This window comes from Rattus norvegicus, chromosome 16 (genome assembly GCF_036323735.1).
Source record: "Rattus norvegicus strain BN/NHsdMcwi chromosome 16, GRCr8, whole genome shotgun sequence".
NCBI classification, from domain to species: domain Eukaryota; kingdom Metazoa; phylum Chordata; class Mammalia; order Rodentia; family Muridae; genus Rattus; species Rattus norvegicus.
The window spans coordinates 83,202,776-83,226,438 of record NC_086034.1 but is presented as its reverse complement, the minus strand read 5'-3'; the positions used below and the strand labels follow the sequence as shown (position 1 = coordinate 83,226,438).

General features: G+C 52.2%; 1 protein-coding gene across 19 annotated transcripts in view; it reads left to right on the top strand.

Moving 5' to 3' along the window:
* Window positions 1-17,162, top strand: part of Mcf2l (MCF.2 cell line derived transforming sequence-like) — a 146,407-nt gene extending 129,245 nt beyond the window's left edge. For 7 of the 19 annotated variants that reach the window (XM_039094165.2, XM_017599979.3, XM_006253416.5 and 4 more), the window contains 17 exons: window positions 974-1,040; window positions 1,902-2,017; window positions 2,912-2,981; window positions 5,545-5,637; window positions 5,751-5,843; window positions 6,460-6,585; window positions 7,424-7,645; window positions 7,838-7,930; window positions 8,955-9,033; window positions 9,160-9,226; window positions 9,642-9,757; window positions 10,010-10,102; window positions 10,885-10,959; window positions 13,710-13,831; window positions 14,453-14,565; window positions 15,235-15,338; window positions 15,478-17,162. In XM_039094165.2, coding sequence (XP_038950093.1) covers window positions 974-1,040; window positions 1,902-2,017; window positions 2,912-2,981; window positions 5,545-5,637; window positions 5,751-5,843; window positions 6,460-6,585; window positions 7,424-7,645; window positions 7,838-7,930; window positions 8,955-9,033; window positions 9,160-9,226; window positions 9,642-9,757; window positions 10,010-10,102; window positions 10,885-10,959; window positions 13,710-13,831; window positions 14,453-14,565; window positions 15,235-15,338; window positions 15,478-15,563 — 1,735 coding nt within the window. In that variant the 3' untranslated portion in view covers window positions 15,564-17,162. Of the gene's footprint in view, window positions 1-973; window positions 1,041-1,901; window positions 2,018-2,911; window positions 2,982-5,544; window positions 5,638-5,750; window positions 5,844-6,459; window positions 6,586-7,423; window positions 7,646-7,837; window positions 7,931-8,954; window positions 9,034-9,159; window positions 9,227-9,641; window positions 9,758-10,009; window positions 10,103-10,884; window positions 10,960-13,709; window positions 13,832-14,452; window positions 14,566-15,234 lie in introns of all 19 variants that reach the window. The other 12 variants (XM_063275044.1, XM_006253421.5, XM_063275041.1 and 9 more) reach the window with 8 other exon arrangements.
* Window positions 17,163-23,663: the final 6,501 nt, after the last annotated feature.

Genomic DNA, 23,663 nt, shown 5'->3' with positions numbered 1-23,663 from the left:
CACCCAGGAACTGGGGCCATGACCTCAGGGACGGAAGCAAAGGGTCAGCCCCACTGTCCTACCTATGTGTGTTTGTTCCATGTAGGAATGAAGACACGGCTTGTGGAAGCACTCGAGCAAACAGGTGCACACAGGCGACGTGTTTCCAGATGTTCCCAACAAGCTCAGCAGTGTCCCCCGTAGGAGATGCAGGACAGTGAATTATGGAGCTAAACCTCCATATGAGAGGAACGTTCTGCCACTTCTGGGTTCTGAAGCAAGATGGGGAGCAAGAGGCAGAGAGGGGTAGACAGCAGAGAAACTTCCGGGCAGGACAACACACAGGGCCCTGGTATGGAGGTGGCTCCCCGCTAGTCACTTGGCTGTTGACTGTGTTATAATAGTCCACGCCCGGGTCTCAGTCCGGTACTCCATGGGCTGTGGCCTTTGTGGAGGAAGGGGGCAGATTGGCTGTAGGCATTGGCTGGCAGCCCTCGCATCTGAAAGGCATGGATGGCTGGATGCTTTGTAAGCCTGTGCTCGTCTCCTGGCTCATTGCTGGGCTGCAGGTGGTTACCATATAGCTCTCGTGTGCAGGACAGGAGCTGGTGGTAAACTGAAGAGCCACACCTACTCAGAGGCTCCGGGGTAGAGGTCGGAGGAGCTTCGTGCTAAACATCTTGGCGAGACTCCAGTGCTTGTAAAGGAAGCAGGGCGGTCTCGTGTGTGTGTGTGTGTGTGTGTGTGTGTGTGTGTGTGTGTGTGTGTGTGTGTGTGTGCAAGTGGCATTGAGTGTACAGATGGCCACAGAGGCCAGAAAGTGGGTAGAGAAACCCCAGAAGGCAGTGGAGGCTGGGCAACTTCTCCCACAAATCCCCGTACTGGGCGAGTCCTAAGATGCCCTGACGTCTCCATTCACAGGTAAGTCTGCACACTCAGTGATCCAGGTGATGCTCTCTCGCTAACATCCTTGCTCCCCATGCTCTCTCCACAGACACGTGATGAATGAACTTCTGGACACGGAGCGGGCCTACGTGGAGGAGCTGCTCTGTGTCTTAGAGGTGAGGTTGGGCATGTTCAGGTGTTGGGCCTGCCATCGCACAACAGCTCTACTTTTTCTTTTTTCTTTTTTTTTTTTCTTTTTTTTTCGGAGCTGGGGACCGAACCCAGGGCCTTGCGCTTGCTAGGCAAGCGCTCTACCACTGAGCTAAATCCCCAACTAACAGCTCTACTTTTAAATTGTTGCTGGAGGTAGAGCTGTTGACAAAGGCCAGTGTTTCCAGCCATTCTAGATACCAAGGTGGGAGGGTCACAGGTTCAAGGCCTGCCTTGACTATAGAGCGAGTTCAAGGCCAGCTTGAAGACTATACCAGTATACACACACACACACACACACACACACACACACACACACAGAGAGAGAGAGAGAGAGAGAGAGAGAGAGAGAGAGAGAGAGAGAGAAAAGAACGTTCCAGAACAAGGCAGGTCTGGAGTAAGAGGACTTTGAGGAGGGGCCCCTGGGTCCTAGTCAAGACAATTTGGACAGGAGCAGCACAGCCTCTGCCTTGTGTAGGTTCTGCCTGGATAGAAAGGTCAGAAAGGAAGATGGGCGCTCCACCTGCCTCCACACTGGGTACTGTTTGTGGTCATTTTATGAGTCCTTTCCAGATGACCATTGCAGGCAAGCATGGACAGGCAAGCTGGCACCTCAGTGTCATTGTCTCTGCGGGGGGTTCTGTGGATGGAACGCAGACCAGGCGAGCACTCACCACTGGCTTCCTCTTAGGCACTTGGCTCACTTAAAGCATCGGGGCAGTGTCCCTGGATCCCGATACTCACACTCAGTGGTACCAAGCCCACCACACTTCCTGTCAGCTGCAGGCACGGCTCTCCTGGCTGACAGCCCCTCCCCTCCCTTGCAGGGCTATGCTGCAGAGATGGACAACCCCTTGATGGCACACCTCATCTCAACAGGCCTGCAAAACAAGAAGAACATTCTGTTTGGAAACATGGAGGAAATCTATCACTTCCACAACAGGTGGGGCACTTCACCCAGTCATAGACACATGCGTATGTGGACGCACGCAGTCCCTGTGATCTCTTGCTTCTGGCATGGCTGCCTTCGGGAGGCACACATCTATAGCCCTGGGGTGTTGGCTGGGTCAAATCTCCAGGGAGAATTCCCAGAGAGCCACAGGCATGTGCAGTAGGTACCCATGATGCATTCTGCCTCTGAGCTGCTTGTGAGCTGCTGTCCTGCTGGCTCATGAGTGAAGTGGCTGGACGATAGGCGTACTGCCCGCTGAGGGGATAGGATGCTGGGAAGCAGGCCGGCCCCTGTGATTCCTCTTTAGAGTGTGGGACCTCCAAAGACTAGGTCCTTCTGCGGCATCTCCTGGCTTACAAAGGAAATGGCTGCCCGCCCGACCCCACCCAACCTCACCCCCCCCCCCAGCCCAGTCCTCACACAGCCATCCTTCTCTGCTCAGAGCCTTCGCTTTAGCATCACTGAAGCTAGATCTCAACTTGGCCCTTGTGGCTTCAAACTGCAGTGGACCCCAGGCAGCCTTCCTCTCCTGGAACCTCCCCAGGGGACAGGTGCAAGTCAGTGTGCAGACAGAACGCACGGGAGTTGGTGGATCCCAGAAAACCCACAAGCTCGCGGCCAGCGAATGTAGGGCCTGCAGAGCCCGACTCTGCCCATCATCTCACCTCTGCCCCAAGAAGGGTAGCTCCAAGGCTAGCGCAGAGCACCAAGCCGGATAAAGAAGACAGCTGGGGGCACTGAGGAGCCAGGGACGGGTGTGGGCTGCAGGCTCCCAGGCCAGGTGGGGGTTACCGCCATGCTGTGAAGAGATTGCTCTGGGTCTCTGGAAGACAGTGTCACCTGATTCTGCTGTGTCCACTGCCTCCCTGACAACCTCTCTAACAGAATATTCCTGCGGGAGCTGGAGAGCTGCATCGACTGCCCAGAGCTGGTGGGGAGATGCTTTCTGGAGAGGGTATGTATCTCTAACTGTGGGTCTCATGGGTAGCGTATCTGTCAGGGCTCCTCCGAGGGGTCCTGAACGTACATCACTAAGCATGTGAGGTGCCTTGGTGCCTCTGTGTCACACTCGCCATGTGTCGCCTGCTTCCTCAAGGCTGCCAACCACTGCTGTCTTCAGCTCCCACTGCCCTCAGAGCAGACAGCAGTGTCTCCAGTGTAGTGGGAAAGGAGGGGAAACATCAGGCGCAATGTCTGGAGTTGCTAGAGTCATTGTTTCTGAGGCCCAGTGTGGCCGAACGTCCCTTGGGTTGGTTTGTTGTTGCCTGAGCCTTGCTACCTGGACATCACTGGAAAGGGCACTGGGCCTCTCTTCATCCACCTTCTCCTCTTAGACTCATAGGTTTTCCCTCACACAGTAGTGGAGAGGAGTTTAAAAGAGGGGCGTGTGGAAAGGTTTTGAGCAGAAAGAGCAGAATATACGGTTAACTTCTCTCAGACCTGTAGGATATCATGCTGAACACCGTGAACTGTGTCAGAGCCACACCTCCCCTCTGCGAGGTCAGCAGGTCCCAGGTTCTATCCCCACACTAAACTGGGTCTGGGCAGGAACTGGGCGCTGAGGCTCTGGAGTCACTGCCAAGGGCCAGATGAGGTGGTCCGCATCCCACACCTCTAACCGTAGCATTAGTAGGTAGGTACAGATAGATCTCTGTGAATTCTAGGCTATCAAAGGTGACAGTGACACCCTGTCTCCACGTAGGAGGGAAGAAGGACCCATATTTGTCTTAGCTCAGCCTGGTCATTAGTGTATCTCCGAGTCCCCAAACCTGGGGTGGCCATCATTCTGTGGGTCAGTGGCCGATAGCCAGCAGCAGCACCCTTGTGACTGATAAGAATCCCTCATGCAGTGTCTACAGCCCTCTATACCCCAGCATTTATTCCACAGCCGTCGGTACCCCAGAGCCAGCCGAGTCTCCTTGAGATACTCAGGGGCAGTGTTGTAGGGCTGTGCCTACAGAATAACCCGGAAACCGTTCCCTTCATCTGCAGCACAGTGGTTGGGCCAAGCTCTAGAGTAGGAGTCTGTGGTCCAGGTCCTGAAGAGCTCCTTACTCTGGTGAGAGGCCACCTATGTGGGGTTGGACTGTGAAGTCATGGAAAGGGAATTCAGATTAACAGAGCCCTAGGAAGTGACCTTCTGGTGGGAGGTGCTGCCCAGCTGTCAGACAGCGAGGGTGGGGTAACCTGGGGTAACCACAGTGGCAGGGGTGAGGTGCAGGCTACCCTCTGTCTTTGGAGATGTTATTGCTCCACACTCACTGTGCACATCGTCGACTGACCTTCCGCAGCTGGGGACGGTGGCACAGGACTCAGGCAGCATCAGGGGCTGAGGCTATCTGCTTATGTCTCATTCACGGCTTCACTTGATCCCAGCTGTGAGCTGGGGGTCATACAGGTTGGGGATAGAAATCAAAGCCCAGGAGGACTCCAGAGTCAAAGGGAGAGCAAGGGCATCGGGGGTGGAGGGTGCAGGAGCTCACCCATGCCATCCTGCTAAAGCAAGCCGGGATAGGTTGTGAAGATGACCTTTGTTCTACGGTGTCCTCTGTGCCCACAAACCATCAAGGTTATGTTCCTGGGCCCATTTCATGCCACAGAACCATGTGACCACCACTATCTGCCTTCCAAATGTCTTAAACTGTATCTCCACATGGTCTTTATCCCAGACCCTTTGCATTTTAAATCCCTCCATACCCCAGGAACTTCTGTGATCTATAGCCATATGTACCCTTAGCCATTAAAGACCCAGAGCCTGCTGTACCCCCAAGTCATCTGCAACCCCCAGAGCACTCTGTCCTAGACCTAGCCACACCCCAGGGCCTTCTACATTCCCTGAGCACCCAGGGGCAATTTGATTTTACAAAATATCCAGGTTTATTTTTAATATGCATATATGAGTATCTGAATGTATGTATGCATGTATGCATATATATGCCGTGTATATGTGCGTGTGTGTGTGCGCGCGTGTGTATGTGTGTGCGTGTGTGTGCATGTGTGCATGTGTGTGTATGTGTGTGTGCATGTGTGTGTATGTGTGTGTGTGCATGTGTGTGTGTGTATGTATGTATGTGTGTGTGTGCATGCGTGTGTGTGTGTGTGTGTGTGTGTGTGTGTGTGTGTGTGTATTCCCTTTAACTGGAGTACCGACAGTTGTGAGCTGCCACCTGGATGCTGGCGACGGAACCTATGTCCTCCGCAAGAGCAGCCAGTGCTTTTAACATGAGCCATCTTGCTCATGTGTATTCTATAAATAACCTATATAATTTGGAAAGTAGCCTGAGAGCACCCTGACGTTTTATGTAAATACACAGATGGTACTATGAACAATCTCCCTCCCACCTCTCTGGGCTGCGAATGGTCGGTGGCAAGGAGGTTAGAATCCGAGGCTCCGATGTCGGTGAACAGCAAGCCTGACTCGGGGAGTGCCCTTTGAGCAGCAGCTTCAGCTCTGGGGTCGGAAAGCTGCCCAGCCTGACTGGGAAGCAGCCTGTGCTCTTTGTCCTTCCCGGCTGCAGATGGAGGAGTTCCAGATCTATGAGAAGTACTGTCAGAACAAGCCACGCTCCGAGAGCCTGTGGAGACAGTGCTCTGACTGTCCCTTCTTCCAGGTTGGTCCCCAGCCCCGTCCCCCACTAGCATTTCCTTCCCGCACTAGCATTTCCTTCCCGGTGACCTTGGGCAGAGCCGTGACCTTGCATGACCAAGTGTTTGGTGGTCGCAGGAGTGCCAGAAGAAGCTGGACCACAAGCTGAGCCTCGACTCCTACCTGCTGAAGCCTGTGCAGAGGATAACCAAGTACCAGCTGCTGCTCAAGGTGAGCGCCAGCCGCTGCCCCGGGTCAGCCGCACCTGCCTACCTGGGGCCAGCTGCCCTCAGGCTCACGGAGCCCTGATCCTATGCCCAAGGGAACTCTTGTGAGCCACTTGCTGTGGCCCTGATTCACTGAACCATGTGTGTGGGCCTACTGTGTGTTAAACATCGTAGAGCCAGTTACCTGCCCATGGCCAGCTGTCCTAGGAGTCTATGTTGATGGCCATGGCCTCTCCACGGAGAATGAGAGAAGAGCCGTGTCTGTCCCGTTGGCCCCTAGCCCAGTGGAGAGTGAGGAGCCTCCAGCTCAGTGTGGCCGGACAGGAAGGGGATTCTATCCCCATGCCTTCGGCAGGGCCCTGGCAGCAAGTGAGTCAAGGATGCACTTTTCTGGCCAGATACCCCCGCCCCGCAGAACCCAGCTGTCCGTCTGTTACCTGGCTTCTGGGACGGTGTAAGGTGACCTTCCGACAAGCAGCAGGAATCTGGTGGTTGGTGTGCTGGTGTCTGTCCAGGACAGGCTTCCACAGACTCCGTCTTCAGGACAGTCAGCTGCTCGGAGGGGAGAGGCGGAAGCGCGTGGTGTCTAACTGCATCCTCTCTCTCGTGTGCCTCCTCAGGAAATGCTGAAGTACAGCAAGCACTGTGAAGGGGCCGAGGACCTGCAAGAGGCACTGAGCTCCATCCTGGGCATCCTCAAGGCAGTGAACGACTCCATGCACCTCATAGCCATCACTGGCTATGATGTAAGGCCCCATAGTGACATGTGGTGCTGAGGACATGCTGGCCTTTGTCCATCTTGTCCTTGTCTCGTGAGCAGTTTGGTAGGGAAATTCTATCGATACTTCCAAGCTCCCTGAGCCTTGAAGTAAACACATATGGCCGAGGGCCTAGGACAGCCCCGGGTTCTGAGTCGAAAGCTTGTCCATATGTGAAGCAAACCAAGACTGTTCCCCCAGGAGGGTGAGGGCCTCTCCAACAGGAATACACCCGAAACCTTCCCTCCTGCCTACTTCCTGAACAGCGGCTGGGACCCTCTCTTTTCTGTGATAAGGTGTGTGGTCCAGTGGCCGGAGACAGGTGGCTGCCTAGAGTAAACCTTGTACAGGCCCACCTCGAGTCAACATCGAAGGGTTTGCTTCTCTGAACGTCCGTTTAGCATTCATTTTCTGGTTTTCTTTAATGACTAGGTTGTGTTTATTTTTAATAGTTTTAGATTTATAACAGTCGAGTATGAAGCTCAGGTTCCATAATCCCTATCCATCCCTGCCTCAGCCCAGTGACACACCTTTTACACCTAATAGGGCCTGGGGACATGTGGCTAACTGAAACCTACTATGGATTCGGGTTCTAAGTGCTGTCCCTTCTTCACAGTAGTGTCTGTGGCTCCTCCGTGCCATGCCTCCTCTTTCCCCTGGCCGCACCCCTGCAGTGACTGTCCAGTCTTTTGCCACCTCCCCTAATTCGCCCCTCTGGAATGTGCTGCAAGGATAACTGCGGTGTGCGTCTTTCCAATGTGCATGGGATGCCAGCCAGCCTGAGTTCACCTGCCTTGCATGCCCCAGCACGTGTCCTGTGTTACAGGGAAACCTTGGGGACCTGGGGAAGCTGCTGATGCAAGGCTCCTTCAGCGTGTGGACGGACCACAAGAAGGGCCACACCAAGGTGAAGGAGCTAGCCAGGTTCAAGCCCATGCAGCGGCACCTCTTCCTTCACGAGAAGGCCGTCCTCTTCTGCAAGAAGAGGGAGGAGAATGGGGAGGGGTACGAGAAGGCTCCTTCCTACAGCTACAAGCAGTCCTTGAATGTGAGTGACTGGAGCAGCACTGAGAGGGAGGGAAATCAGTCTCAATCTAACACTGAGGGCTGTGGACACCCAGAAGTGGGAGCTGGGACCTCCGCCATCCTTAGTCCTTACCCCGCCCCCAGGGGCTCCCTCAGCTTCCACCATCTCTGGGTGAGATACATGCTGATGCCTGTCTATTCCTACCCCTGCCAGATGACTGCTGTTGGCATCACAGAGAATGTGAAGGGTGACACCAAGAAGTTCGAGATCTGGTACAACGCAAGGGAGGAGGTTTACATCATTCAGGTACAGCCACCCACCTGCCCTGCAAACCAGGAGCCAAGGGCACCCTGGGGTCTCTTCAGGGTGACCAGTGAGAGACTTCCTGTGAGAACCAGGCCAACAGTCTTCAATGAGGTGCATCCCCCAGAAACAGGAGCTACTGTCCTGGGACACAAGATGTGCTAGGCACAGTATGGAAATTGGGAGCAAGTTCAGCTGGGGAGCTAGAAGCACACTACAGTGGCTCTGGTTCCCACCTCTGTCACTAGCCCTAGAGAACTTTCTCCACACAGCCTGGCCGTCTGGTGGAATGTATGGCATGCTAGTCCTTATTGGCCCATGGGAGAGAGGGCAGAGCTACAATATAGGCTCAGGGGGTAGCATCCTCTCCATGAGACCTAAGTACTCCATTAAGGGCCTAGTCAGCATGGCTGTGCCTTTCACTTGCCCTCAGAGTCACAAGGTAAATTGGCTACTGGCCAGCACACAGTGGCCACAGTAGTGTGGTAGCTCCACTGTGCCTTCTAGTTTTATACCCAGCCCAGCAGGCCACACTACCTGAATCAAGGTCTGGGCCCAGCAGCTGTCCTGGCAGGAGTACTCAGGCTGGGCCTCACACCACTTTACTAACACTGGATATCAGTCCTGGCCACAGGTGACACTCTGAGCCCAGTCACACCCATTTGTCTGCCTGTGTGAGTGAGAGACCTGCTGTTGTACCTATCACCTAAAACAAGGTCAAATAAGGGACACTTCTGGAAGACCTGTCCTGCAGGACATGCCACTAGCCCAGCACACCAGCATCAGCAGAAGAGATGGCCTCCCTGCTAGTCACTGGCCGTCTTTGCTGTGCCCTGGATACCCGCGCAAATCCATAGCCTTTTGCAGCAGTCCTGTGCTGCAGGGGGACCCCCAAGGGGGCATTCCTGTCACCTGCTCCTGCTTCCTACACAGGGTCCCTCAGTTCCTAGGATGCTCCTTGAGGGTATCTGGTGGAAACCGCAGTACATTTTTCTCATCATTTGCTCCCATCTATCTTTTGGGACAGGCACCAACTCCCGAGATTAAAGCAGCGTGGGTGAATGAGATTCGGAAGGTGCTGACCAGCCAACTGCAGGCCTGCCGGGGTGAGGCTGCCTTTGGCTTCTGTGTGTTTTCTCCTGTGCTTTTGTCAATTACCCAAGAGCCTTTAGCCTGTGAGTGCAACGGTGCTCAGTTCCCACTGATAACTGGTGTGTGCCCCTCCTCCACAGAAGCCAGCCAGCACCGAGCCCTGGAGCAGTCCCACAGCCTTCCCTTGCCCACGCCAGCCAGCACCAGGTGAGCATGTCAGTTCATCAGTCAGAAGCCCAGGAAGGGGAGTTTTCTACTGGGCATGCCTAGAATCACAGCACACAGGACACGGCAGCAAAAGGATCCGCTAAAGCTACAGAGTGGAACTGTCCCTAAAACAGAAGGGAGAATAGCGGCATCTCTGTAAACACCACAGTTTGCACAAGGCCCTAACTTCCTCCTAAGAGGAAGAGCGGCTTCACAGCTTCCTATTTGTAGATTACCTCTCGTGATAGTCAGCATACCAATGTACAGCCAGGTGGCAGTTGGTCACCAACTTTGAATGAGGGACAGCTCCTAGAAGACAGTGTAGAAGCCAAAATGTCTTGATGGCTACAGTCCTCGGTCAGCCCTAAGACACTAACCAGCATGCTGTTTCTTTATGGGTCGGTGTTGCCTTCAGTCCCACAAAAGGGAGCACAAGAAATGTCAAGAAGCTCGAAGATCGGAAGACGGACCCGCTCTGCCTGGAAGGCTGCGTGAGCTCATCATTACCAAAGCCCCCCGAGAAGGGCAAAGGTGAGTGTTGGCTGCCGTGTGAGCGCACACACTGCTCCTGGGATGCGCACCAGCCAGCATGGGAGAACCCAGGAGCCCTTCAGCACACGGGTCACACAGTAGGAGACCCTTCATTCATGGTCACCGGGCGCCTCCACCAGTGCACCCTGGGATGCTCAACTGCTCTCGGCCTGCCTACCTGAGCCATGGCCTGTGCACCCTGCCAGCCTCCCTCCTGGATGCTATCTGCACTCTGTCTCTCCTCCCTCCTAGACGATGCGGTCCCTAGTTCTACCTCTGAAAGCTCTGCGCTTTCCAGAAAGCGCTTCACGCTGCAGGGCTTGGCTAACCTCAAAGGTCAGAAAGGTAAAGAGGCAGTGCCCCCACTGCCTTCCACACCATCTTCCTGTGGCCACCTCTGGGGCCACCTGCAGCCACACAAGCCCATCTCCTGCCCTGTCATTCATGCCCGCCAATGCTGTGTGGATACAGACGCCTGACGTTATCTTTTAGGGGTGCCTTTGGATACAGAGAGAGACAACTTAGTAGGTGCAGCCTCCTAAGAGGTGGGCTGTTGACCACTTTTCCAGCCTGATTGATGTCCTCTGCCCCTCCTCCCTCTGCCTCACCTCACACTTTCCTGTCAGCTCTGCAGGCCTCTGCCTTTCTGCTATAGTGACCCTCCAGTGCTGGTTTCTATGGCCAGGCGTCCACCAGGGTGTTTGCCAGTGAACAGTGGCAAAGAAGCCTTTTAGCTGAGAGCTGAAATAGTTCTGTCACCCGGGGATGCTCTTTGGGACCAAAGTCCTGGGATGCTTCAGCTCTGCACAGGGCTCCCTCCCAATTCCCGCTCTCCCCGAGTGACAAGCATGAGTCCCAATTTATAATTCTTACCTGGCTTCGAACTTGAACAAACAAAGCCTGTTCTGTTCCTGCAGTCTTTCTAAAGCAGAGCTGAGGGCATCCCCTAAGAGGATGACTGACGGCTAAGGCCACCATCTACCACCTCCACTCTCCGGGCCTCTCCCTTGCCTGTGAGACCCCTCAGCCATTTCATCTCACGAATCTGTCGCCTGCCTCCTCCACACAGTTCTGCAGCTTTCTCTCTATGGTTGTATTTTTGCCTCTTCCTCTTCCTCTTCCTGCAGCCTCTCCGACCAGTCCTGACAAAAAAGCTAAGCGGCATGAAGTAAAGAGCGACCCGACTCCCTTTGGTTTGCGAGGTAGCGCTGCAGCCCCTGAACCCAGCCCGGCATGCTGTCTGGCTGTGCAGGATGTGCACCTAGGGTGAAAGCGAGTAGATCAGAGGAGCCAGGAGCAGCAGTAACTGATGGTTCACAGCTTGATGCCTAGTAACAGATGCTGACAGACGCCACATTCCCTCTGGCTCCTTGGCCCATGGCTGGCGAGCACAGGCCCAGGCCCCGCTTGGCTGACCAACTTTTCTCTGAGATTTGCCACTCGGTGCTGGTGCAGGCTGCAGGTCCCCTATTGGTCACAGTTCCAGCGCCCTCCCCTGAGTCACCAGCTGGCCCAGTCCTTCTGGGTAGAAACAAGCTGCAAGATCAAGTCTTTGCACCAGGCAGACGGTCACTGGAGTCAGCTACACTCTGGGCTTGACTCTCTGGTCCTTCCTTGTCCCAAGTCCTCCATTGTCCCCCGAGGATCTCAGACTCCAGGCGAGGGTTCCCTGGCATGCTGCCAGACTTATTCTACCCCCAAACAGTGTCCCAAGCCCTAATTACCCAACTGCAGTCCTCAGAGGCAGGCAGCCGCCTAGAGTTCTCGGATGGGTAGATGCCCCGCCCACTGAGGCTGTGTTCCCATCCGCCTGAGACCTCTGAAGGTCGCTCCCATCCATTCAGCACGGTCCACTTGTTACGCAGACCTCGAGACATCCCCATGGGACATGGCACTTGGAGATGACAGTCAGAGCTGGGGCTGTGCCATTCCAGCTTAGTGTCCCCATCCTTCCTTCCTGCCTGCCATCATGCACTGCATCATGTGGGTGCAGATGCAGGCCGAGAGAGAGAGAGAGAGAGAGAGAGAGAGAGAGAGAGAGAGAGAGAGAGAGAGAGACAGACAGAGACAGACAGAGACAGAGACAGAGACAGAGAGAGACAGAGAGACAGAGACAGAGACAGAGAGAGACAGAGACAGAGAGAGGGAGACAGAGACAGAGAGAGACAGAGAGAGAGGGAGACAGAGACAGAGAGAGGCAGAGAGAGACAGAGAGACAGAAAGACAGCGACAGAGAGACATACAGAGACAGAGAGACAGAGAGAAAGATGTTTTGCGGCTGCCTGGTTTGTGGTCATCAATACTAGTAAATCCTTTTATGTTCTTGTCTCTAATCTAGACACTGCCAGGCCAGCATGTTGGGCTCCCTGTTAACTGAGTGTCCAGAAGCTACTGGCAGCATCATGACCTGGTGCTGCTCTGGTCACAGACACTTCAGCTATGGCAACTGCCAACGCTTGAGCTGACTGAAGTGTCTCATAGATACACTAAGGGAGGCAACCATTTATATAGTTTGTGACCCGCTGTGTGGTCTCTGATGTTGGAAAGTTGTGTACTCAGAAGTGTTCCTCTGCTCAGGTCGAGGCCCCTACGTGAGCTCTGTAGTAACACAAAGGTAGTTGGAGGTAAAGACGATGACTGATTCAGGCTGCCTGCACCTGTGCTTGGAGCAAGAAGGGAGATGACCGAAACTTCTAGAACTCAGTTCTTAATGTATATGCAGGTCTGATGTGACACTTCCCAGGACCAAGTACATAGCTGTCCGTCCCCAGGCCCTGGAGTCTGGCCTCAGGGAGGTAGACAGTGGCTCCATCTGTTCCTGCCATGGCTAGGTGGGCTCTGTGCCTGCCTACCCAGTAGCTAGAAGTATCTGGGCCCAGCTGTTCCCTAGGAAGACAGAGAGGCTTACCAGTGTCCTGAAACAGAAGGTTTCCATCACTGGCTCTGGGCAGGCTCAGCCATGGAGTGGTTGAGGAGCTAACAGGCTCTTCGTTGCCCTGATGTCACAGAGGCTATTCTGTAATCCCATCACACCCCGCACTCCCTTACAAGGAAGAACCACACTGCACCCGCACCTGTCAGATATGCCTAGCTTCAGACCCAACAAGCAAGCTGGCCTACCATGCTGTGCTTTTTGTGTGGTGATGTGTCCTCCAGTGTCATTCAACACAGGTATGACAGGGTAGTTGCTCCAACCTATTAATGAGTGAAGAATTTACCCAGTAGGAATTCATCATCTCCACTTCTGCAATATGGGAAATACCGCGGTTATCCTTTGGAGCACACAGCTAGATAAACAAGAAAGAAGTAGTGGGAAATTCGGGGACCCACTGGCCAATCCAGTGGACTTTCCAAAAGGCAGGACTGGGGCTCTGTCATTACTAGGTTACCCATACATGGCTTGACATATTCCTGGTCATTAACTTGTGTGTCTCACAGGTCAGGAGTTTACTTAGTTATTCTTGCTGGAAATTGTTTTTCCTGGCAGCAGAGTAGGTATTGACTGTCAGAGTTTTATCTGAAGACGGCTCCCCTTCACGGGGTTTGCTGCAGGGTATAAGTAGGTGGATTTGGTAGAGCCAGGGGCCTGAAGAAGATGGACACATCCGGGGCAGTTACAGGCCTCATCTTACCCCTTAGAGTGGCCCAGCAAGTAGATAACAGACACTTTCACATTGCATCTCCCTGTGCTGTGCAGACACAGCAGAATGGACCCAGCATTTTACAACAGCATAGAGACCAGTGGGGAGTCTAAGCAGGTGATTCCAGTGACAGAAAGCTGTCACATGCCACATACTTCAATGAACCAAGGAAGATAGTAGGCTAAAGTTCAGAGTTCCATGGACCTCATAGGGAATTCACTTGGATAATGGTGGCTGCAGAGTGTGTGTGTCTGGGTGCGCATGCGTGCACGTGCAAATGCACACACCTCATCGGGCACTGTTACTCCTAGGCTGGAGCAAAACATCCCACTCACTGGAGGCCCCTGAGGAGGACGGAGGCTGGTCCAGTGCTGAGGAGCTCATCAATTCATCCGATGCTGAGGAAGACGGAGGAGTGGGCCCTAGGAAGCTGGTAACCATGGCTTCCCTGTGGTGTCCCAGGGTGGGCCCCTGGGTGTAGTGAGGATGCACAATGGCCTGGGCCCGTCCTTGCAGCCACTGTTCATCACCTGGAGGTGCTCACTCAGATCAGTATCCACCACCCACAGCCCCATGGCAGGTACCCCGTGCCCACCTGCCTCTGCTAGAGCTCAGGTTCCTCCCTTCTTAAGGGGACAGCCCATACGTACGCACACCTCACACTGGAAGAACACCCTAGCCAAGCTTTCATAAAGCTATGCCCACACTGGCTTGAAGGTCAGCAAGAAGCTCAGGATGCCCCGCCATAAAGACGGGCAGTGACATGGACACATTGGCACACACATCTTTATTTTTTAACATGGCCACGGTATGAGTTGTACCATCTCCCCAACACTAGGAGTCTTTCAGTTTAAGCCAGAAGTCTCACCAAAACCTCCACAAATGGCAGAACCCCAGCTCTGCATGGGTCTTCCCCTTGCTAGTTCTAATGTGAGCACTGTGGCTAGTGTAGAGCCTTGCTACACACATGCGAGGAGGATGGGTGTGTTGCTGGCGCTGGGAGGGAGGGAGTGCCAACAAGAGGAAACCTCAGTGCTATACCTTGTCACCCCAGGTTCCAGGTAAATACACAGTGCTGATGGATGGTGAGAAAGGGGGCTCTGACACCCTTGCCATGAGGAGTGGAGATATGGTGGAGGTTGTGGAAGAAGGAACTGAGGGCCTCTGGTAAGATAGCAGTAAGCTCTCCTACTCAGACATGTCCCTCAGACAATTCTACCTCAGACATGAGTGACCTGTGTGTTCCTTCCCCAGACATGTTCATGTATAATTCCACCTCAGATGTGACATAAATGTTCCTACCTCAACATGTCCCTGTATGATCCCAACTCAGACATGACCTGTGTATTCCTGCCTCAAATATCACCCTGTGTGATTCCTACTTCAGACGTGACCCTGTGTGATCCCACCTCAGACATGTTCCTGTGTGATCCTACCACAAATATTACCCTGTGTAATCCACCTCAGACATGACCTTGTGTGATTTCTACCTTACATGACCTATGAGTTCCCACCTCAGACATGACCTATGTGTTCCCACCTCGGACATGCATGTTCCCACCTCAGATATGATCTGTGTTCCTACCTCAAACATATTCCTGTGTGATCCTACCTCAAACATGACCCTTGTGATTCCCACCTCAGACATGACCTATGAGTTTCCACCTCAGACATGGCCTATGTGTTCCCACCTCAGAGATGACCTATGTTCCTATCCTACCTCAGCCATGCCTCTGTATGTTCCTACCTCAGATGCATCCATATGACCACCTCAGAGGCACCCAGGGACAGACTGTAGGCTTGGGGAACATTACAGACACTGACTTCCTCTTTCAGGTATGTTCGGGACCTGACCAGCAGCAAGGAGGGATGGGTGCCAGCCAGCAGCCTAGCCACCCTCCTGGGCAAATCCAGCTCAGCCCAGTGTCTGAGCAGCTCAGGTAAGACCCACTGTGCGCGCCAGCTGTGCCCTGAGCCTGCCAAGATCCTCAGCCCAGAGCCTGTTTAAAAGCAGAGGGGTTTCTAGGTATGCAGAGAAAAGGGCCAGAGCCGAAGCCTGTCTCCACTGGTTTCCCGCAGACTCCAGCCCAGGGTCAGCCGTGCTGAGCAACTCATCCAGCTGCAGCGAGGGCTACCCTACTCCCTTCTCCGAGCTCCAGGGGTAGTGGCCAGGCCTCTGTGGCAGGCGCTCAAGGCCACCGTGCAGTAGACCAGCATGCAAATCTCTAAGTTTTTTCTTTTTGCTTGGGCTTGCTTAGTTTGGGAGGGGATGGTGCTCCAAGATATCTGGAAACAGGAGGACCTATCAACCATGGGCTTCAGAGGACACTGGGGCCTTGGAACCAGGACTCTGCTGCATATGCAGAAGGCAGGAGACAACAGTTCACCACCAAAGCTTCTTCAGAGACTCCAGGGTGGACAGAGGCAGGGCTATGGGTCAGGAGACCCCTTGCAGAAAGATGGGAGACGGCCCTTTTCCACACATGCACAGCCAGCAGCCCCTGCTATACAGCCTCTCCACGGTGTCCTGGCCTCTCTGGTGCTTTCTACGGGAACATCATCCTGAGGAAGCCACTTCTAACCGGAGTAAAGAGTTTGCTACCAACAGCCTAAGAAGGGGATCAAGGGACTCTTGTCTTTTATAAGTTTTTGACTTTTTTTTTAAAAAAAACAAACAAACAGGGATTAATCCCATGGCCATTTTTCTGTGGTACTCTGGCCTCAAATCCTAAACCAAGAATCACTGTGTTTACATGAAATGACAATTTGATACTGTATTTGATATAAAACTATTTTTTGTTACTGGGGTTTACATCAAAGCACGTTGTTTATACAACTGACTGATTTCTGGGGCACTCTCACTGAGACCTGGCAGCACAGGTGCTGGAAGGCCTGGTAAGCCAGGGTCCTGTCCTCCTGGTAAGCCCAGGGCGTGTCCTCTTAGCCAGGGGGCGTGTCCTCCTGGTTAGCCAGGGAGGGGCGTGTCCTCCTGGTAAGACAGGGGGCGTGTCCTCTTAGCCAGGGGGTGTGTCCTCCTGGTTAGCCAGGGAGGGGCGTGTCCTCCACTAAAAGCGTTGGAAATCACTGAGAGTCTTGCATCTGCATAGGTTTCATTTTCACAAGAAATGTAAAGTATAATTTAAAATATTAGCCTTCTTTTCTACAATATAAAGGAGACTCTCTGTTTTTTTAAAAGAACATCATTAAATTAGGATATTTTTATTATTTTTAAAGAAAATGTAAAACTCCATGCTGTCAGCCATCCTCAGCAACTCAGGCACAGGCTGCCTCTCCATGTCAGGGCAGGCCCGACTTCCCCTCCCCGAGTCCCACCCACCTCTGCCCTACAGCAGGAGGGGCTGCAACTGAGCTCATGGGGGGGGGGGGCCTGCAGCCTCCATTCAAGTCAGGCAGAACTGCCACAGACTCTTGTTTCCCCCTTTTATGTGTGTGTTTCAGAAATCGATTCTGTTCTTTGGAAACTCTGTGCCGAGTAGGGCAGGTATTTTTATACTTGTGTATATATGTTCACGTGTGTACATATGATCTGGTGTAAAGGATGTATTTATGGTCTCACGCTGCTGAACATGTGTCACTTTACGGTCCCTCCCTGTCTCCTCACCCCGCTGCCATGGGAGGCCACCGAGGCTCGTTCACCACTGTATGTCCAGGAAAACCACCCTCTTCCCTGCCCTATGGCTTGCAAAGCCATTACTGGCTACACCTTCAGAGAATGGTAATTAAATAAAAACGTGCAAAGACTATCGCATTTCTGGTGTATATGTTATGTGGGAGGAATCGTGGGACATATCTGCCCAGCTGATTTTAAAAGGCCACCCTCTTTTAGGCACTCATCCTCATAAAGACACTTAAAAATGTTTGGGTTTTTTTTTTGTTTGTTTGTTTTTTTTGTTTTTTTTTGCCAGGCATGATGACTCATGCCTTTATCCCAACACTCAGGAGGCAGAGGCAGGTACATCTTTTTGAGTTAGGGGCCAGCCTGTTCTACATAGAGAGTTCCAGACCAGCAAGAGCTACACGGTGAGACCTCATCTAAAAACCAACCAACCAACAAACATCACACCTCGTTCAGTATTGTTCTTACTTTCTTCTGATATAAATAAAATTTTAAAGTCAGAAGTCTTTACTGTTTGGATGAAGTGTGGATAAAGACCATCTCCCCTCTTGGTGTGAGCACTGTTCCCAGACCAGTGGCACTTAGTGGTTGCCACCAGTGCCTGGTATGGCTACTGTAAGATATGAGGCAGAACGTGGTAGGGTGTGGAAGAAGTGCAGGTGCCAAGCATATTAGGATATGTGTTTTATTTTATCTGATGGTGAGTGTGTTAAAATAGTAGCAGCATATACTTGTGTGTGTGCTGAGTGTGAAGGAGACCTGAGTCATGGAGTAGAGACATTACATGTGTGCTGAGTGTGAAGGAGACTGGAGAAATCCAATAGAGGCATTCCAGAATAGTGATAACACACTTGACAACTCCTCACTGAAAAGGTAAAGTGAGGCAGATTTGTTGATCTGTGAGAAAAGAAGGGTGGGAAAATGGGGAAAGAACAGTGAGCAGGGAAGACAAAAATGTAATGAAGAGATGTAAGCCGGCACGTCTGACTCACAATGCGATCGCTGTCCTAATTGATGTGCTGGATAGCACCAAATGGGCCAGATAAATAACCGCTAAAGGGGAGCCTGAATGAAAGGCAATGACTGAAAATAAAGGAGAGCGAAAAGATTAGCCCAAATAAAAGCAAAAGAAAGCTGGCATAGTAATGCTAATAACAAAAATGAAATTTAGCACAGTTAGACGATAAGGAACTAGGTGGAAACCCGAACTTTTATGCTAGTAAGTGTCTCAAAATGCAGACAGCAAGCCTTGGTAGTCAATATTGCTGTCATAGACATGGATACCTGTCTATCAAACAGGAAATGGTAACCATTTTCAGCACACACAGAACATACAATGAAAATAGACACTTTGTAAATGGTGTTTGGAAGTCTGTAGCCATTATTCTAATGTTGCTACAGGAGGGTGTAGCTGAACTATGACTGAGGTGGTTCTGCACTTAATCTAATATGACAACACTGTTGCATTACTCGAATGAGGTGGATAACAAATATAATCAGTAAAGCTCAAAGTATAAAAAAGAAATTACTACCTTGAGGGAACAAAATAAAAAGAAATCAAAATCAAAACATTAATTATTGAAAATCAGAAAAACTGACTGCAACTTATAAAAAAACTAAGAAACTATTTAGCATACAGTGTGACAACATGTCTGTTTAACAAAACAACAGTAATAGAACACACACACACACACAAACACACAAACACACACACACACCCTATAGGGCCAATAACCTTCCAAACCATGGGGTTTGGGTTTTGGCCAGGTTTACAGTACCAGACAATTCCCTTCCATGGAGCCAGCCTCAAATCCAAGTCAGAGAAGAGTTGGTTACCCCTCTAACAGTCATATATGGTTGGTTACTCCTGTAACAGTCGTAGTTGGTTACCCCTCTAACAGTCATAGTTGGTTACTCCTGTAACAGTTGTAGTTGGTTACCCCTCTAACAGTCATAGTTGGTTACCCCTGTAACAGTAATAGTTGGTTACCCCTCTAACAGTCATAGTTGGTTACCCCTCTAACAGTCATACCACTATTTCATTCACAGGTTCATTTATCTGGCAGGTCACTGTTCCAGCATGCAGGGTTCTCTGATGAATGGGACAGTTGATGACTCTTTCCTCCAGTGGGTACTTCCAGAACTATGAAAACTAACCACCAGGGAGGAAATTTCAAGGTCACTTCCAGTCCGATTCTCTGTGTGCTGCAGATAAAGTATGGTGTAGCTTCAGCAATCAGCTAGTTATGGTGAGCAACCAAGAAGAGTGACCCATGTTGGGGGAAAACCCCCACACATTCTACATAAGATGTGTCTATGTAATACAAGTATGGTACAAATAGTACTGCCATCATCTACCGTGTCAAACTGGATCAGACAAGTCAGCAGCTTCACAGATGTACAAAATTTTTATTGATCATTTATTTATCATGGTTATTGCACCAGGAGTTTAAAACCCATTTTTAACCTGATAAAGCATCCATAACAATCTTCAGAACAAAAACTTCAAGTATCTAAAAGCTCTAAGTATCTTCATCCAGGCAAGAATCAAAGAGAGGGGAGAGCAAGAGCCTTCACAGCATTCAGGACAAACATGAGGATGTCTCACTATTAAGATCATCCACTAGAATAGGGAATAGCACAACGGAGCAAGAAGTGAGCCCTGTGCATTGAAAGTACCGGTTCCTTCCCAGAAAATCCAGGAGCGTTCACACATTGCTAACAGTAGAGTCCCTGAGAGTAACCCACAGAGCAAGACACAGATCCAGAGCAGGACACAGATCCAGAGCAAGACACAGATCCAGAGCAAGACACAGATCCAGAGCAAGACACAGATCCAGAGCAGGACACAGATCCAGAGCAGGACACAGATCCAGAGCAGGACACAGATCCAGAGCAGGACACAGATCCAGAGCAAGACACAGATCCAGAGCAGGACACAGATCCATAGGAAGACACAGATCCAGAGCAGGACACAGATCCAGAGCAGGACACAGATCCAGAGCAGGACACAGATCCAGAGCAGGGCACAGATCCAGAGCAAGACACAGATCCAGAGCAGTACACAGATCCAGAGCAGGGCACAGATCCAAAGCAGGGCACAGATCCAGAGCAGGGCACAGATCCAGAGCAGGACACAGATCCAGAGCAGGGCACAGATCCAGAGCAGGACACAGATCCAGAGCAAGACACAGATCCAGAGCAGGACACAGATCCAGAGCAGGACACAGATCCAGAGCAAGACACAGATCCAGAGCAGGACACAGATCCATAGGAAGACACAGATCCAGAGCAGGGCACAAATCCAGAGCAGGACACAGATCCAGGGCAGGACACAGATCCAGAGCAGGGCACAGATCCAGAGCAGGGCACAGATCCAGAGCAGGACACAGATCCAGAGCAGGACACAGATCCAGAGCAAGGCACAGATCCAGAGCAGGACACAGATCCAGAGCAAGACACAGATCCAGAGCAGGACACAGATCCAGAGCAGGACACAGATCCAGAGCAGGACACAGATCCAGAGCAAGACACAGATCCAGAGCAGGACACAGATCCAGAGCAGGGCACAGATCCAGAGCAGGACACAGATCCAGAGCAGGGCACAGATCCAGAGCAGGACACAGATCCAGAGCAGGACACAGATCCATAGGAAGACAGAGATCCAGAGCAGGGCACAGATCCAGAGCAGGACACAGATCCAGAGCAGGACACAGATCCAGAGCAGGGCACAGATCCAGAGCAGGACACAGATCCAGAGCAGGACACAGATCCAGAGCAGGGCACAGATCCAGAGCAGGGCACAGATCCAGAGCAGGACACAGATCCAGAGCAGGGCACAGATCCAGAGCAGGGCACAGATCCAGAGCAGGACACAGATCCAGGGCAGGACACAGATCCAGAGCAGGGCACAGATCCAAAGCAGGGCACAGATCCAGAGCAGGACACAGATCCAGAGCAGGACACAGATCCAGAGCAGGACACAGATCCAGAGCAGGACACAGATCCATAGGAAGACACAGATCCAGAGCAGGACACAGATCCAGAGCAGGACACAGATCCAGGGCAGGACACAGATCCAGAGCAGGGCACAGATCCAGAGCAGGGCACAAATCCAGAGCAGGACACAGATCCAGAGCAGGACACAGATCCAGAGCAGGACACAGATCCAGAGCAGGGCACAGATCCAGAGCAAGGCACAGATCCAGAGCAGGACACAGATCCAGAGCAGGACACAGATCCAGAGCAGGACACAGATCCAGAGCAAGGCACAGATCCAGAGCAGGACACAGATCCAGAGCAAGACACAGATCCAGAGCAGGACACAGATCCAGAGCAGGGCACAGATCCAGAGCAAGGCACAGATCCAGAGCAGGACACAGATCCAGAGCAGGACACAGATCCAGAGCAGGGCACAGATCCAGAGCAAGGCACAGATCCAGAGCAGGGCACAGATCCAGAGCAGGACACAGATCCAGAGCAGGGCACAGATCCAGAGCAGGGCACAGATCCAGAGCAGGACACAGATCCAGAGCAGGGCACAGATCCATAGGAAGACACAGATCCAGAGCAGGACACAGATCCATAGGAAGACAGAGATCCAGAGCAGGGCACAGATCCAGAGCAGGACACAGATCCAGAGCAGGACACAGATCCAGAGCAGGACACAGATCCAGAGCAGGACACAGATCCAGAGCAAGACACAGATCCAGAGCAGGGCACAGATCCAGAGCAGGACACAGATCCATAGGAAGACACAGATCCAGAGCAGGACACAGATCCATAGGAAGACAGAGATCCAGAGCAGGGCACAGATCCAGAGCAGGTCACAGATCCATAGGAAGACACAGATCCAGAGAAAATAAAAGTGATATCAACGTTTCTGACTCAGGTCAACTGACTGGTTCCTAAACTTCAAGTTATTGATGTCATTGCCACTGGTTGCCAACCTCACAGGGTGTCAGAACCCACAGACATCATCAAACTCTGTTCTTTAGAACCACTCCTAAGAATCTGCCTCCTTGTGGAGTGAGGGAGCCTTCGTTTGTGTAGGTGTCACAGATGATGTGAGGCTGAAAGTGTAGTGTGCATATATGTAAGAGTGTGCATGGGCTGTGTGTGGAGTGTGTGTAAGAATGGTATATAACTGTACAAAGATGATGTGCACACATACAAGTCCATATGCAAGTGTGAGCACAGTGCATGTGTGTCTCCAGGTCGCTTATGGGTCTCTCATGTGTGTCACGTGTACAAGGGTGAGACAGACATGTAGCAGCTGACATGTAGTTGAGGACGCCCGTCCCATTCTGCAGGCTGTGGGGGAGCCCTTGAGAAGCTGACTGGGGGAGAGGCTTAGAGTTTCCTTTCCCAGAGAAGGGGCGGATGGTCCCTGAGCACATGTGAGGAATGTACACACAAGGAGGGCCCTGGCATCCCAGGGGAAGACTGTTTATCTTCCCTGAGAAGATATCGTAGGGAGGAGCCCAACAGCAGGACAGATGGTGACCCCTACACCTATCCCTCCAAACCATGTGTCTGCACTAGGCACAGTGCTAACGGTACCCATGGCACATGTGTGAAAGGAAGACCAAGTAGGCCAGGCCCCTGCCCGTCCACGTGAGACTCAGGAGCCAGCCAAGGCACGTGCCACGGGGAGGTCACCATCGGCTGAAAAGCTTTAGGCAGAGCCCAAGTACCAAGTGGGCTCAGCATGTAACCTCTGAATCAACTCTGGTAGTTCTGCTGCCCCAGAAATCTAAATACCCATGTCCTGGAGCTCAGAAGGGAAGGGAATCCTGAGACCAGGCCTGGACTCACACAAGAGATCTGGGGTGAATGGCTGCTGGCTCCTCTTATGTCCCTGGGGTTATCCTGTGATGAGAGGATTGGGTTTTATTGTATGAACCTTGACCTCTATCCCAGAAGAAGCAGCATAACCAGAGTGTGAAGGGACCCTAGGAGTCAGAGGTGCCCCTGAGGTAGACTGTGATGGCCAAGATGGAGGCCACTGACTAGGGAGGGAGAGGTACTGTAGTGCCCCACAAATGAGGTCTGGCTCCCAAAAGAGCGGTCTAGCCTTGTACTGCTCTGTCCCAGAAAAGAACATTTTCCCCAGAGGGTCCAACTGAAACCCACAGTACCATCCAGGAGGCTGTGGACCATAAACCGAGTGCTCTTGGACTGGACCCAGCTTTTAACACAGAAAGTTTCACATGCTGAGAAACCTTATTGATCTCAGGGAACCCAGTGTCCGAAACTCCACCTGGGGCCTGGGCCTGAGGATACGAAGGGACAAGTCACGGGCCACCTGCCGACTGGAAGGTGTGGGAAGGAGGGGGCAGGGTGGCCCTTGCAAGCCACTGAGGGCTGCACAGCACAGGCCTCCCCTACAGGTCTTTTCCAGGTCTTAGGCCCGTAGCCAGCAGCTTACACCTTTGTCACGGTGGAGTGGGCATCCACTGGTGGGTGAGATCTGTTCACACCTCCAGTCTGAGCCCACTTTGCCTGTCATGGTTTTCCTCTTTTCCCTCAATGTGCAAGTGCCAGAGACCTAACCAACCAGCCTCAGACGCTTCCAGCCAGTGTTCCAGCTTTCTCCACCCTTCTCCCCTCCTCCCTGACCTTTGCC